At 41.2% G+C, this 15,351-nt stretch overlaps 1 protein-coding gene across 1 annotated transcript in view; it reads left to right on the forward strand.

The window, feature by feature from the left end:
• Nucleotides 1–15,351, forward strand: part of lrp13 (low-density lipoprotein receptor related-protein 13) — a 44,874-nt gene that overhangs the window by 16,226 nt on the left and 13,297 nt on the right. The window contains exons 4-8 of the mRNA XM_034169611.1: nt 152–289; nt 1,756–1,971; nt 7,267–7,476; nt 8,883–9,098; nt 9,936–10,165. Coding sequence (XP_034025502.1) covers nt 152–289; nt 1,756–1,971; nt 7,267–7,476; nt 8,883–9,098; nt 9,936–10,165 — 1,010 coding nt within the window. The remainder of the gene's footprint in view (nt 1–151; nt 290–1,755; nt 1,972–7,266; nt 7,477–8,882; nt 9,099–9,935; nt 10,166–15,351) is intronic.

Below are 15,351 nucleotides of genomic sequence, written 5' to 3' on the forward strand. Positions count from 1 at the left end.
GTGTCGGCTGGTTTTTGCACTGATGCTGATGATGTTAGCGCCGCTGCGAGGTGAGCTGCGTCCGTTATACTTATTATTGTTTTGATGTGTTTGTTTTAATGACGTGTGGTGAGTTGTTCTTTTGAGTGACAGCGCACGTGCTGTCTTGCAGCCGGTGGTCTGTCGTGTGGGCGGGGCTTCATGTGTAAGGATGGTTCCCAGTGTTTGTCTCACACTCACGTGTGTGATGGAGAAAACGACTGTGAAGACGGTTCAGATGAACAAGACTGCGCTGTGATGTGCGGAAAAGGTACCTCTGAAATTCAGCACTTTTAACTTAAGCCATTTTTTTTTTTTTTTTTTGTAATTGTTCAGATGTGTTTGGCTTCAGGCTTCATATGACCTGAGCACCAGTAGGTATGGAGATGGGCGATACCGGGAATTTTGGTATTGATCCGATACAAGTAAACACAGGCCCAGTATTGCTGATATTGATACCGATACTTTTTCATATTTAAGCTTCAGAGACCCAAAGGATCCAAAAGACCTAGGATAGAATTTTGCCAAACATTGTACGTGACAACAAAATACTTTATCACAATCATTTAAAAAAAAAAAAAAAATCACTCAACACAACTTAAAACAATCTCCTGAGGTAGAGGGCTGACAAACCACAATACAACAAAATTAACATACCACAACAAATACTGTAAACAGTTTCAAACTTATTCTGTTTTTCAAGTCAAACACAATAATACAAAAAATAAGGAATTTTTTTTCCCTTCAGTGCACAAACAATCTTCTGAGGTTAGAGAGCTGACAAACCACAAAGAAAAACTAACACCACAACAAATATTGTAAGCAATTTTGAACTTGTTTTTTTTTCACTTCAAACAGTAGAAGAAAATAATACAAAGAATAAGGAATTTCCTCCCCGTTGAGCCACTTGATGGCGCAACAACAAAAGACCTACAGAGAGTAGACTTTGCTGAATCTGCGTGCGCAGCAGTCAGTGTGTGCGGGAGAGAAAAAAGCTTGAGTATTGATCTTTTTACACGAGGATCGTTCAATATCAATACCAGCGTTGGTATCGATATTAGGATTGATCTGCCCACCTCTAGTGGAGGAGTCAGAGCTGGTCTTAAACTTTAGCTGGTGTAGTGAGTTAAACTTTAAAGCAGGTGTCTGAATTGGTTCATTTAAATGCTGCACTCACAAACTTCCAGAGGGACTGGCAGAGGGAATAGAAAGCTTCATCTGTGTTTTCTTAAACAGTCTGCTTGTTGGCTTTTTTGGCAATAAGCTGTTAAGTCTGAATACGATAAAAGCACTTACCCTCAGCAGGAAGACTTCTTTCTATCCTGTGATTGTGACAAATCACCTGCCTGTAGACTAATAGCAAAACGGTCTTGATCCACCCTATATGATTGTTGCCTTAAAAGGTGTGGAAATTTAAGCGCTCTGCACAAACGCTGAAGTGTTGGGTAAATATGTCGGGTGCAGTGACGTCTCTCTGCAGCCACATAATCATTTTGGCCAATTAAGATGCTGGTACTCCATGGTGGGAGAGACACGCTTTATAGATACGACTTCTGTCAGGCACCTGCAGGTAATTGAGGTTTATTTCATATTAATAAAGGACTAAGTATATATTGATGTACAGGGGTTTGCATGCTGGTGGGTCCCATCACTCATAAGTGACATTTCTGTTGTCTACTGCATCTGAACACCAAAGGCAGCAAACATCACTGATCATCTCCATCCCATCTGTGACAGATGAGTTTCAGTGTGCACATGGGAAGAAGTGTCTTGACAAGAAACAGGTCTGTGACGGAGTGCCGCAGTGTCAGGACCGTTCTGATGAACTGGCCTGTATGACTCAAATAGACGGATGCGTTCATCACTGCGACAACATGAGCCGCTGCTTACCTGCCAACTTACTCTGCGACGGTGAGCAGGACTGTCTGGATGGCACGGATGAGGCAAACTGCGGTGAGTTGACCAATGGAGACGGCACAATTTGCAACCAGTTGTAACTAAGCAAAATGAGCATGCATGTGAAATTTAGTTTAGACGTATAAATGTTGAGTTTTGTAGTGTTTGAAATAACAGAAAACTAAGGTGTAGCAGTTTACTTAAAGGTGCATTCCCTCATAGTTTTTACAAATTAAGAAACTGCACTTCAGCCCCACTACTGTAAGAACATTGAAATACTCCTGAATCACAGGAAATATCAAAGTTTGCCTTGTTTGGCAAATTGTAGAATTTATTTTTTTTTTACCCATGTTGGTTAAAATACAGCAACAAGAGGTCATGACTTGCTGAGAAACTGAGTTTCCCAGCATGCTGTTCAATGCCAACTGCTGTGCCACATGCACTAGTGTTGGCATCATGAGGCTTGTAAAATTGTTGTAGTTTCAGTTGTTTAAAGTGAAAACTGATGTGGCTAACAAACTGAACAGTTCTACTGGGAAAAACTTCAGGAAAATCTGGAACCTTGCAAGTCTAAATATACTACTTATCAAGAGTCAGTGTGGAGATGTGATGCTTTATATTTAGAGACTTTTAAACTTCCATGTCCAAGACTTTAGTAAAAGCACAACTTGCTATGGAATTCTCAAACTTTACCAGGAATAGAATTGGTCTTTTTTTTTTTTTTGCAATGATCAAAAAATAAAACAAGCAGAAAAGATGCTTTTACTGTTTTCTTTAACAGAATGGCTACATGAACACTTCAAATCAAATCAATTTCATTTATATAGCGCCAAATCACAAACAGTTGCCCCAAGGCGCTTCATATTGCAAGGCAAAGCCATACAATAATTACAGAAAAACCCCAACTGTCAAAACGACCCCCTGTGAGCAAGCACTTGGCGACAGTGGGAAGGAAAAACTCCCTTTTAACAGGAAGAAACCTCCAGCAGAACCAGGCTCAGGGAGGGGCAGTCTTCTGCTGGGACTGGTTGGGGCTGAGGGAGAGAACCTGGAAAAAGACATGCTGTGGAGGGGAGCAGAGATCAATCACTGATTAAATGCAGATTGGTGCATACAGAGCAAAAAGAAACACTCAGTGCATCATGGGAACCCCCCAGCAGTCTAAGTCTATAGCAGCATAACTAAGGGATGATTCAGGGTCACCTGATCCAGCCCTAACTATAAGCTTTAGCAAAAAGGAAAGTTTTAAGCCTAATCTTAAAAGTAGAGAGGGTGTCTGTCTCCCTGATCCGAATTGGGAGCTGGTTCCACAGGAGAGGAGCCTGAAAGCTGAAGGCTCTGCCTCCCATTCTACTCTTACAAACCCTAGGAACTACAAGTAAGCCTGCAGTCTGAGAGCGAAGCGCTCTATTGGGGTGATATGGTACTATGAGGTCCCTAAGATAAGATGGGACCTGATTATTCAAAACCTTATAAGTAAGAAGAAGAATTTTAAACTCTATTCTAGAATTAACAGGAAGCCAATGAAGAGAGGCCAATATGGGTGAGATATGCTCTCTCCTTCTAGTCCCCGTCAGTACTCTAGCTGCAGCATTTTGAATTAACTGAAGGCTTTTTAGGGAACATTTAGGACAACCTGATAATAATGAATTACAATAGTCCAGCCTAGAGGAAATAAATGCATGAATTAGTTTTTCAGCATCACTGAGACAAGACCTTTCTGATTTTAGAGATATTGCGTAAATGCAAAAAAGCAGTCCTACATATTTGTTTAATATGCGCTTTGAATGACATATCCTGATCAAAAATGACTCCAAGATTTCTCACAGTATTACTAGAGGTCAGGGTAATGCCATCCAGAGTAAGGATCTGGTTAGACACCATGTTTCTAAGATTTGTGGGACCAAGTACAATAACTTCAGTTTTATGAGTTTAAAAGCAGGAAATTAGAGGTCATCCATGTCTTTATGTCTGTAAGACAATCCTGCAGTTTAGCTAATTGGTGTGTGTCCTCTGGCTTCATGGATAGATAAAGCTGGGTATCATCTGCGTAACAATGAAAATTTAAGCAATACCGTCTAATAATACTGCCTAAGGGAAGCATGTATAAAGTGAATAAAATTGGTCCTAGCACAGAACCTTGTGGAACTCCATAATTAACTTTAGTCGGTGAAGAAGATTCCCCATTTACATGAACAAATTGTAATCTATTAGACAAATATCATTCAAACCACCGCAGCGCAGTGCCTTTAATACCTATGGCATGCTCTAATCTCTGTAATAAAATTTTATGGTCAACAGTATCAAAAGCAGCACTGAGGTCTAACAGAACAAGCACAGAGATGAGTCCACTGTCCGAGGCCATAAGATCATTTGTAACCTTCACTAATGCTGTTTCTGTACTATGATGAATTCTAAAACCTGACTGAAACTCTTCAAATAGACCATTCCTCTGCAGATGATCAGTTAGCTGTTTTACAACTACCCTTTCAAGATTTTTTGAGAGAAAAGGAAGGTTGGAGATTGGCCTATAATTAGCTAAGATAGCTGGGTCAAGTGATGGAGAGAGTCTAACCAAATACCGGCATCACTGAAAGCAGCCAAAGAGAACGATATGTCTTTGGGATGGGTGAGTAATTTTTTCTCTAATAGTTAAAATTTTATTGCAAAGAAAGTCATGAAGTCATTACTAGTTAAAGGAATACTCGGCTCAATAGAGCTCTGACTCTGTCAGCCTGGCTACAGTGCTGAAAAGAAACCTGGGGTTATTTTCTTCAATTAGTGATGAGTAGTAAGATGTCCTAGCTTTACGGAGGGCTTTTTTATAGAGCAACAGACTCTTTTTCCAGGCTAAGTGAAGATCTTCTAAATTAGTGAGACGCCATTTCCTCTCCAACTTACGGGTTATCTGCTTTAAGCTGCAAGTTTGTTATACCACGGCGTCAGGCACTTCTGATTTAAGGCTCTCTTTTCCAGAGGAGCTACAGCATCCAAAGTTGTCCTCAATGAGGATGTAAAACTATTGACAAGATCTATCTCACTCAGAGTTTAGGTAGCTACTCTGCCCTGTGTTGGTATATGGCATTGGAGAACATAAAGAAGGAATCATATCCGTAAACCTAGTTACAGCACTTTCTGAAAGACTTCTACTGTAATGAGACTTATTCCCCACTGCTTTGTAGTCCATCAGAGTAAATGTAAATGTTTAAAAATGATCAGACAGAAGGGGGTTTTCAGGGAATACTGTTAAGTCTTCAATTTCCATACCATTAGTCAGAACAAGATCTAAGGTATGATTAAAGTGGTGGGTGGACTCATTTACATTTTGAGCAAAGCCAGTCGAGTCTAACAATAGATTAAATGCAGTGTTGAGGCTGTCATTCTCAGCATCTGTGTGGATGTTAAAATCGCCCACTATAGTTATCTTATCTGAGCTAAGCACTAAGTTAGACAAAAGGTCCGAAAATTCACAGAAACTCACAGTAACGACCAGGAGGACGATAGATAACAAATAAAACTGGTTTTTGGGACTTCCAATTTGGATGGACAAGACTAAGACAAGCTTTCAAATGAATTAAAGCTCTGTCTGGGTTTTTGATTAATAAGCTGGCGTGGAAGATTGCTGCTAATCATCGGCCCGTGCTATGAGCGTTCTGGCAGTTAGTGTGACTCGGGGGTGTTGAGTCATTTAAACTAACATATTCATCCTGCTGTAACCAGGTTTCTGTAAGGCAGAATAAATCAATATGTTCAATTATTATATCAGCTACTAATAGGACTTAGAAGAGATCTAATGTTTAATAGACCACATTTAACTGTTTTAGTCTGTGGTGCAGTTGAAGGTGCTATATTTTTTCTTTTTGAATTTTTATGCTTAAATAGATTTTTACTGGTTGTTGGTCTGGGAGCAGGCCTCGTCTCTACGGGGATGGGGTAATGAGGGGATGGCAGGGGGAAGAGAAGCTGCAGAGGTGTGTGTAAGACTACAACTCTGCTTCCTGGTCCCAACCCTGGATAGTCACAGTTTGGAGGATTTAAGAAAATTGGCCAGATTTCTAGAAATGAGAGCTGCTCCATCCAAAGTGGGATGAATGCCGTCTCTCCTAACAAGACCAGGTTTTCCCCAGAAGCTTTGCCAATTATCTATGAAGCCCACCTCATTTTTTTTGGACACCACTCAAACAGCCAGTAATTCAAGGAGAACATGCGGCTAAACATGTCACTCCCGGTCCGATTGGGGAGGGGCCCAGAGAAAACTACAGAGTCCGACATTGTCTTTGCAAAGTTACACACCGATTCAATATTAATTTTAGTGACCTCCGATTGGCGTAACCGGGTGTCATTACTGCCGACATGAATTACAATCTTACCAAATTTACGCTTAGCCTTAGCCAGCAGTTTCAAATTTCCTTCAGTGTCGCCTGCTCTGGCCCCCGGAAGACAATTGACTATGGTTGCTGGTGTCGCTAACTTCACATTTCTCAAAACAGTCGCCAATAACTAGAGTTTGATCCTCGGCGGGTGTGTCATCAAGTGGGGAAAAACAGTTAGAAATGTGAACGGGTTGGCGGTGTACACGGGGCTTCTGTTTAGGACTACGCTTCCTCCTCAGTCACCCAGTCGGCTTGCTTTCCCGGCTGCTCGGGATCTGCCGGGAGGGAACTAACGGCGGCTAAGCTACCTTGGTCCGCACCGACTACAGGGGCCTGGCTAGCTGTAGAATTTTCCAAGGTGCGGAGCCGAGTCTCCAATTCGCCCAGCCTGGCCTCCAAAGCTACGAATAAGCTACACTTATTACAAGTACCATTACTGCTAAAGGTGGCCGAGGAGTAACTAAACATTTCACACCCAGAGCAGAAAAGTGCAGGAGAGACAGGAGAAGCCGCCATGCTAAACCGGCTAAGAGCTAGTAGCTGCGCTAAGCTAGCGGATTCCTAAAAACACACAAAGTGAATGTGTAAATAATTTAGAGGTGATTCAGCAGATTGAGTGCTTTAGTTAAGGCATGTGAAGATTACACTGTGAAACAAATCATTATCTAGTTCACTAGATCAGTGTAACTGCGCAGATTAAACAGCTAACCGATACAGCAAAACACCGCTGTGCTCCGGAACAGGAAGTGATACAATACCGCAGTGAGAGCCAACCACCAGTAGAGGTTACCCTCAAAGTGTCTGAAGTGTCTTTGCTCTAAATTAATCATTAGACAAATGAGCCACACAGGTCACATCTGACTGACCTTTGCAAGATCAATGAGAAGAAATTAGACCCCTGAGATAACTCTGAAGTTGCAGCATCATGTTAGTGTTTTAGCACCTGCAACAAATTAATCTTCATTTCTAAACTTGGCAGAGGAGCAAGAAGTGGATAAAGAAAAGGATGAGAAGACCACATCTGCACCCAGTGCCTCTGTTGGACCACCAGCCCACAAAAACTGCCCGCTGTCCTTGAAACATTGCAAAAACAACATTCACTGTGTCCACTACAACCATTTTTGTGATGGAGATGTGGATTGCCCCGATGGGTCAGACGAGGAAGACTGTCCGTCACAATGCGAAGCAGGTAACTGGTTCTGATGGTTCAACTCTCTGTAGTACACAAGCATTAACACTCAGCAGTGTTTCAAGAATTTAAACTTGGCTGCATTTCTGTTACACTTGCTGGAAAGGCTCGGCAGGAATATGTGGAGAATGCAGTAGTTAACATGCAGTGGATAGGTCTCTCCAGGTACTCAGCCTCTGAAATGATGGTTGGGAAGAGTTTAGGTCACTGAATTTGGCTTGTGATGCCTTTAGAGGAAAACGAAGGTCAGTCTTCAGCGCAGTCTTGGTGCTTCCTGTCTTACTGTGGTTGACCTGGACACTACTAGGTCTCTAAAAAGAGGATTCTTGCCAACCACCAGCATGGCTATGCTAAACTAATGGTTACTTAGTGATTTTAATGAGGGGCATTACATGCACTCTGAGGAACATCAGCTTTGTCATTTTGGCCACATGCTGCACTTCCAGCATAATCTGGCGCTTGGGTGCCTTGGTGCTGAGGACTCCAGTGGCTGGAAAAAAGACTCATCTCACCTGGATGTGGCAAATGGGTGTTTCTGAGGTGGGGCTGGACTAGTTTACCACCTGGGTGGTTGTCATCAAGGACCCACAGTGATGCAGTGACACCAGCACATGCCCTGACCTTATGTGAATAAATGTTTGAACACAAATGTCCAAAGATAAAATTACAAAATGAGATGCCAAAAACCCCAAGCAACTTGATTTTAATGTCCAAGTAAATTTAGATGAATTAAACTTAAATGGGTATTTGTGCCAGTAGAACCTCACTTGCAAATGGAAGGACTTGGTTTTTGGTCTCTAATCGGCTTCAGTGAAACTATTGAGTTTTTTGTTTTTTTCCTACACAGCTTCATATTACCTGGCAATGACCCAAATATATTTAGGTTGTTGACAATAAGACATTTGAGGGAATTTTGAGCCATAGGAAAACGACACTTTATTGGCCTGTGTCAAATTGGTCTTTAGACACTAAATAACTGAAACTGGCAAACTGCTCAACATGTTTACATAACTGCTTTTGGTGGCTGAGTTTTGACTCGAGAACATTTCCAGACAACAGGGAGAATAGATTAATGCAGATTATAATAGATTTTAGTCTAAACATAACTGAACTCTAAGCATGTTTACATAACTACTTTTGGTGGCTGTTCTTGAGTTTTGACTCAAGAACATTTCCAGACTACAGCGAGAATAGATTAATGCAGATTATAATAAAGATTTATTAGTCTAAACATAACCGAACTCTAAGCAGACTATGAAATAGATGACAAAGCAGCAAAGTAATCAGAGTACTGTATGTACAAAGATTCAGGTTCCTGTGAAACCTGTATGCTGTTCTATAATCCAAACATTAAGTGGCTGCTGAAGCTTTAAAAGTTGAGTCACCTGAAATCTTCTCCATCTTAGATCAGTTCCAGTGTGCCTATGGCAGGAAGTGTATCAACCAGACCCAGGTGTGTGACGGTGTAAATCAGTGTCAGGACCGCTCAGACGAACTCCTCTGTGGACCTCCCATGGAGGACTGCGACCACCAGTGTGACGGAAAGAGCCGCTGCATTCCTAATAGCTTTGTGTGTGACGGGGAGGCCGACTGTCTGGACGGCAGCGACGAGGCAAACTGCGGTAAGTCGCTGTAGACATCTGCACAGGTAATGGAGCAGGTGACTGTAACAATCATTAATCCCTGAAAACGAGCACCAACATTGGCACGCGTACTCCTTGGACATTACTTTTGAGTTTTCAGTAGGGAGCCAGGTAGGGTTTAATTGAAGCATTACACAGGGGTCAAAATTACAAGATGCTCGCTCCAATCATATCAAACTACACTACATTTCTGATCACAACCATTCCATATAGGTGTAGTTTGGGCTATCTGAATTTTATGGGTTAAAAAGGGCAAGAATGGTGACAAAGGTCAGTTTGTAAAGGGATCAAAAGTTACTCTTTTTATTAAAAAAAAAGTGATGCAAATTATTGGCGTTAATAGAGTTTTATAAAGGAATAGTTTATACCATGTAGCATGCTTGGTCATCAAATTACAGGGCAACATATGTCCTAGAATCCAGTCAGCATTGACAGTTTGTCTATTTTGGAGACCAAACATTCAACATGGTCAGAACTATTCCATTTATTAATCCTATTAGTGCAAGTTTAACTTCTGACCCCTGTACAAACTGAAATTGACCTTTTCCCCCCATTCTTGCTGTTCTTACTCATAACATTTAGTCATAGTAACAAAATTTCAGACAAATGTAGTATAGTTTTCAATATGATTAGCACATCTTGTAATGACCTACCTGGCTGCCCATTTAAAATTCAAGTGGCCAAGAGTAACGTCTAAGGAGTACTTGTACTGAATTTGGTGTTTTCACCATTTGAAAGATTCCTCTGTAAATATCTGCTGCACTAAGAAAATATCATGCAAATGTACACAGTCGAAAGCTGTATCTCTCTGTGCAGCCAATCAGGAATGCAGCGCTGCTGAGTTTTTGTGCACCAGTGGCCAGTGTGTCTCAGCCACCATGCGCTGTGATGGTCACCCAGACTGCAGAGACCGCTCAGATGAGAAGGGATGTGCCAAAGCCCCAGTCTGCACCACCAACCTCTACTGTCCTCAGAGCATGGAGTGTTTAGTGCAGGATTGGAAATGTGATGGCGACCAGGACTGCAAAGATGGGACGGATGAAAAGGTATGTGTGGAACAATGTGACTTTGACTGCTGCTGCTTCATATCAGCTTGGTGGGTTGTGCTGAAGGCCTTCTCTTCAGAGATGGAGACTTCTCTGGCTGCAGAGACGTGAAGCCGTTAGTTCAGGTGAACAGGCTGGACTATTTTAATTATCAGGTTGTCCTAAAAGTTCCCTGAAAAGCCTTCAGTTAATTCAAAATGCTGCAGCTAGAGTGCTAACAGGGACTAGGAGAGAGCATATCTCACCCATATTGGCCTCTCTTCATTGGCTTCCTGTTAATTCTAGAATAGAATTTAAAATTCTTCTTATAAGGTTTTGAATAATCAGGTCCCATCTTATCTTAGGGACCTCATAGTACCATATCACCCCAATAGAGCACTTTGCTCTGACCGCAGGCTTACTTGTAGTTCCTAGGGTTTGTAAGAGTAGAATGGGAGGCAGAGCATTCAGCTTTCAGGCTCCTCTCCTGTGGAACCAGCTCCCAATTCAGATTAGGGAGACAGACACCCTCTCTACTTTTAAGATTAGGCTTAAAACTTTCCTTTTTGCTAAAGCTTATAGTTAGGGCTGGATCAGGTGACCCTGAACCATCCCTTAGTTATGCTGCTATAGACTTAGACTGCTGGGGGGTTCCCATGATGCACTGAGTGTTTCTTTTTGCTCTGTATGCACCACTCTGCATTTAATCATTAGTGATTGATCTCTGCTCTCTTCCACAGCATGTTTTTCCTGGTTCTCTCCCTCAGCCCCAACCAGTCCCAGCAGAAGACTGCCCCTCCCTGAGCCTGGTTTTGCTGGAGGTTTCTTCCTGTTAAAAGGGAGTTCTTCCTTCCCACTGTTGCCAAGTGCTTGCTCACAGGGGGTCGTTTTGACCGTTGGGGTTTTTCCGTAATTATTGTATGGCCTTGGGGCAACTGTTGTGATTTGGCACTATATAAATAAAATTGATTTGAACATTGGACTGAACACACTCCTCCCAGTGAATTTACACAAAGGACTACAACTGCTGTCTTATGCACCAGAGTCATCAAATTGTGTAGTTTAAACAAACCTGAGCTGCTGTTCTTCATGTACCACAGATGCATAACAGCACTATTTGTAGAATGTAAATATATTAAGCAATCATGTTCCCATATTCAGCCATGTTTGCAGTTTTTATATACTGTACCTTAATCCTTAAGTCTGAGACCTTCTCAATACTCTCTGTAGCAGAATTGACAGTTGACTCAAAATTAATGTAGTCTCAATTTTTAAGTCTCATTTAAGCCAGATAGGAATTCATTTTTCACTTCACACATCAAATGGTGCAGTACTGCTTGGCATGGCATTGAAATCCACAAATTCATGGAACTGGGTGATGAATGTACACTTGACTATCTTTGAGTATTACAATACAAGAAACTGTAGACAGGAACATTCCCTCACCAGTTCTCAGTAGAACTACTGGCTGACCTAATTCCTGACCTCAACTGGTACCAAACAGGTACCTTGACTCAAGTTGTAGGCTGCAGGAGTTTTGGGTGGCCAACTCGAGTAATGTAGTTAGAGTTGAACTTTCCTTGTTGAGTCATTAACCCTGTGACCACATGAAAATCAGACTATTCGCTCAGTCCTCCTGCCTTGGAACACATGTGCCAAACTGAACCCAAGCACACTGGTGATGCTGTAGCAAATGTCAGCTCTCCCCAGTTTGAACATACACACTCATACATGTACACAGAAGGTACTTGGCTTTTAATGTATAGATGACAGTTTGTTCATGGATTATCAATCAATCAATCAATTTTTTTATATAGCGCCAAATCACAAACAGTTGCCCCAAGGCGCTTTATATTGTAAGGCAAGGCCATACAATAATTATGTAAAACCCCAACGGTCAAAACGACCCCCTGTGAGCAAGCACTTGGCTACAGTGGGAAGGAAAAACTCCCTTTTAACAGGAAGAAACCTCCAGCAGAACCAGGCTCGGAGAGGGGCAGTCTTCTGCTGGGACTGGTTGGGGCTGAGGGAGAGAACCAGGAGAAACGCATGCTGTGGAGGGGAGCAGAGATCGATCACTAATGATTAAATGCAGAGTGGTGCATACAGAGCAAAAAGAGAAAGAAACAGTGCATCATGGGAACCCCCCAGCAGTCTACGTCTATAGCAGCATAACTAAGGGATGGTTTAGGGTCACCTGATCCAGCCCTAACTATAAGCTTTAGCAAAAAGGAAAGTTTTAAGCCTAATCTTAAAAGTAGAGAGGGTGTCTGTCTCCCTGATCTGAATTGGGAGCTGGTTCCACAGGAGAGGAGCCTGAAAGCTGAAGGCTCTGCCTCTCATTCTACTCTTACAAACCCTAGGAACTACAAGTAAGCCTGCAGTCTGAGAGCGAAGCGCTCTATTGGGGTGATATGGTACTACGAGGTCCCTAAGATAAGATGGGACCTGATTATTCAAAACCTTATAAGTAAGAAGAAGAATTTTAAATTCTATTCTAGCATTAACAGGAAGCCAATGAAGAGAGGCCAATATGGGTGAGATATGCTCTCTCCTTCTAGTCCCCGTCAGTACTCTAGCTGCAGCATTTTGAATTAACTGAAGGCTTTTAGGTAACTTTTAGGACAACCTGATAATAATGAATTACAATAGTCCAGCCTAGAGGAAATAAATGCATGAATTAGTTTTTCAGCATCACTCTGAGACAAGACCTTTCTGATTTTAGAGATATTGTGTAAATGCAAAAAAGCAGTCCTACATATTTGTTTAATATGCGCTTTGAATGACATATCCTGATCAAAAATGACTCCAAGATTTCTCACAGTATTACTAGAGGTCAGGGTAATGCCATCCAGAGTAAGGATCTGGTTAGACACCATGTTTCTAAGATTTGTGGGGCCAAGTACAATAACTTCAGATTTATCTGAGTTTAAAAGCAGGAAATTAGAGGTCATCCATGTCTTTGTCTGTAAGACAATCCTGCAGTTTAGCTAATTGGTGTGTGTCCTCTGGCTTCATGGATAGATAAAGCTGGGTATCATCTGCATAACAATGAAAATTTAAGCAATACCGTCTAATAATACTGCCTAAGGGAAGCATGTATAAAGTGAATAAAATGTGTCCTAGCACAGAACCTTGTGGAACTCCATAATTAACTTTAGTCTGTGAAGAAGATTCCCCATTTACATGAACAAATTGTAATCTATTAGACAAATATGATTCAAACCACCGCAGCGCAGTGCCTTTAATACCTATGGCATGCTCTAATCTCTATAATAAAATTTTATGGTCAACAGTATCAAAAGCAGCACTGAGGTCTAACAGAACAAGCACAGAGATGAGTCCACTGTCTGAGGCCATAAGATCATTTGTAACCTTCACTAATGCTGTTTCTGTACTATGATGAATTCTAAAACCTGACTGAACTCTTCAAATAGACCATTCCTCTGCAGATGATCAGTTAGCTGTTTTACAACTACCCTTTCAAGAATTTTTGAGAGAAAAGGAAGGTTGGAGATTGGCCTATAATTAGCTAAGATAGCTGGGTCAAGTGATGGCTTTTTAAGTAATGGTATAATTACTGCCACCTTAAAAGCCTGTGGTACATAGCCAACTAACAAAGATAGATTGATCATATTTAAGATCGAAGCATTAAATAATGGTAGGGCTTCCTTGAGCAGCCTGGTAGGAATGGGGTCTAATAGACATGTTGATGGTTTGGATGAAGTAACTAATGAAAATAACTCAAACAGAACAATCGGAGAGAAAGAGTCTAACCAAATACCGGCATCACTGAAAGCAGCCAAAGATAACGATACGTCTTTGGGATGGTTATGAGTAATTTTTTCTCTAATAGTTAAAATTTTAGCAAAGAAAGTCATGAAGTCATTACTGGTTAAAGGTAATGGAATATTCAGCTCAATAGAGCTCTGACTCTGTCAGCCTGGCTACAGTGCTGAAAAGAAACCTGGGGTTGTTCTTATTTTCTTCAATTAGTGATGAGTAGAAAGATGTCCTAGCTTTACGGAGGGCTTTTTTATAGAGCAACAGACTCTTTTTCCAGGCTAAGTGAAGATCTTCTAAATTAGTGAGACGCCATTTCCTCTCCAACTTACGGGTTATCTGCTTTAAGCTACAAGTTTGTGAGTTATACCACGGAGTCAGACACTTCTGATTTAAAGCTCTCTTTTTCAGAGGAGCTACAGCATCCAAAGTTGTCTTCAATGAGGATGTAAAACTATTGACGATACTCTATCTCCCTTACAGAGTTTAGGTAGCTACTCTGCACTGTGTTGGTATATGGCATTAGAGAACATAAAGAAGGAATCATATCCTTAAACCTAGTTACAGCGCTTTCTGAAAGACTTCTAGTGTAATGAAACTTATTCCCCACTGCTGGGTAGTCCATCAGAGTAAATGTAAATGTTAAGAAATGATCAGACAGAAGGGAGTTTTCAGGGAATACTGTTAAGTCTTCTATTTCCATACCATAAGTCAGAACAAGATCTAAGATATGATTAAAGTGGTGGGTGGACTCATTTACTTTTTGAGCAAAGCCAATAGAGTCTAATAATAGATTAAATGCAGTGTTGAGGCTGTCATTCTCAGCATCTGTGGATGTTAAAATCGCCCACTATAATTATCTTATCTGAGCTAAGCACTAAGTCAGACAAAAGGTCTGAAAATTCACAGAGAAACTCACAGTAACGACCAGGTGGACGATAGATAATAACAAATAACTGGTTTTTGGGACTTCCAATTTGGATGGACAAGACTAAGAGACAAGCTTTCAAATGAATTAAAGCTCTGTCTGGGTTTTTGATTAATTAATAAGCTGGAATGGAAGATTGATGCTAATCCTCCGCCCCGGCCCGTGCTACGAGCATTCTGACAGTTAGTGTGACTCGGGGGTGTTGACTCATTTAAACTAACATATTCATCCTGCTGTAACCAGGTTTCTGTTAGGCAGAATAAATCAATATGTTGATCAATTATATCATTTACCAACAGGGACTTAGAGAGAGACCTAATGTTTAATAGACCACATTTAACTGTTTTAGTCTGTGGTGCAGTTGAAGGTGCTATATTTTTTCTTTTTGAATTTTTATGCTTAAATAGAAAAGAAAATTGGCCAGATTTCTAGAAATGAGAGCTGCTCCATCCAAAGTGGGATGGATGCCGTCTCTCCTAACAAGACCAGGTTTTCC

This window comes from Thalassophryne amazonica, chromosome 5 (assembly GCF_902500255.1).
Source record: "Thalassophryne amazonica chromosome 5, fThaAma1.1, whole genome shotgun sequence".
NCBI lineage: Eukaryota > Metazoa > Chordata > Actinopteri > Batrachoidiformes > Batrachoididae > Thalassophryne > Thalassophryne amazonica.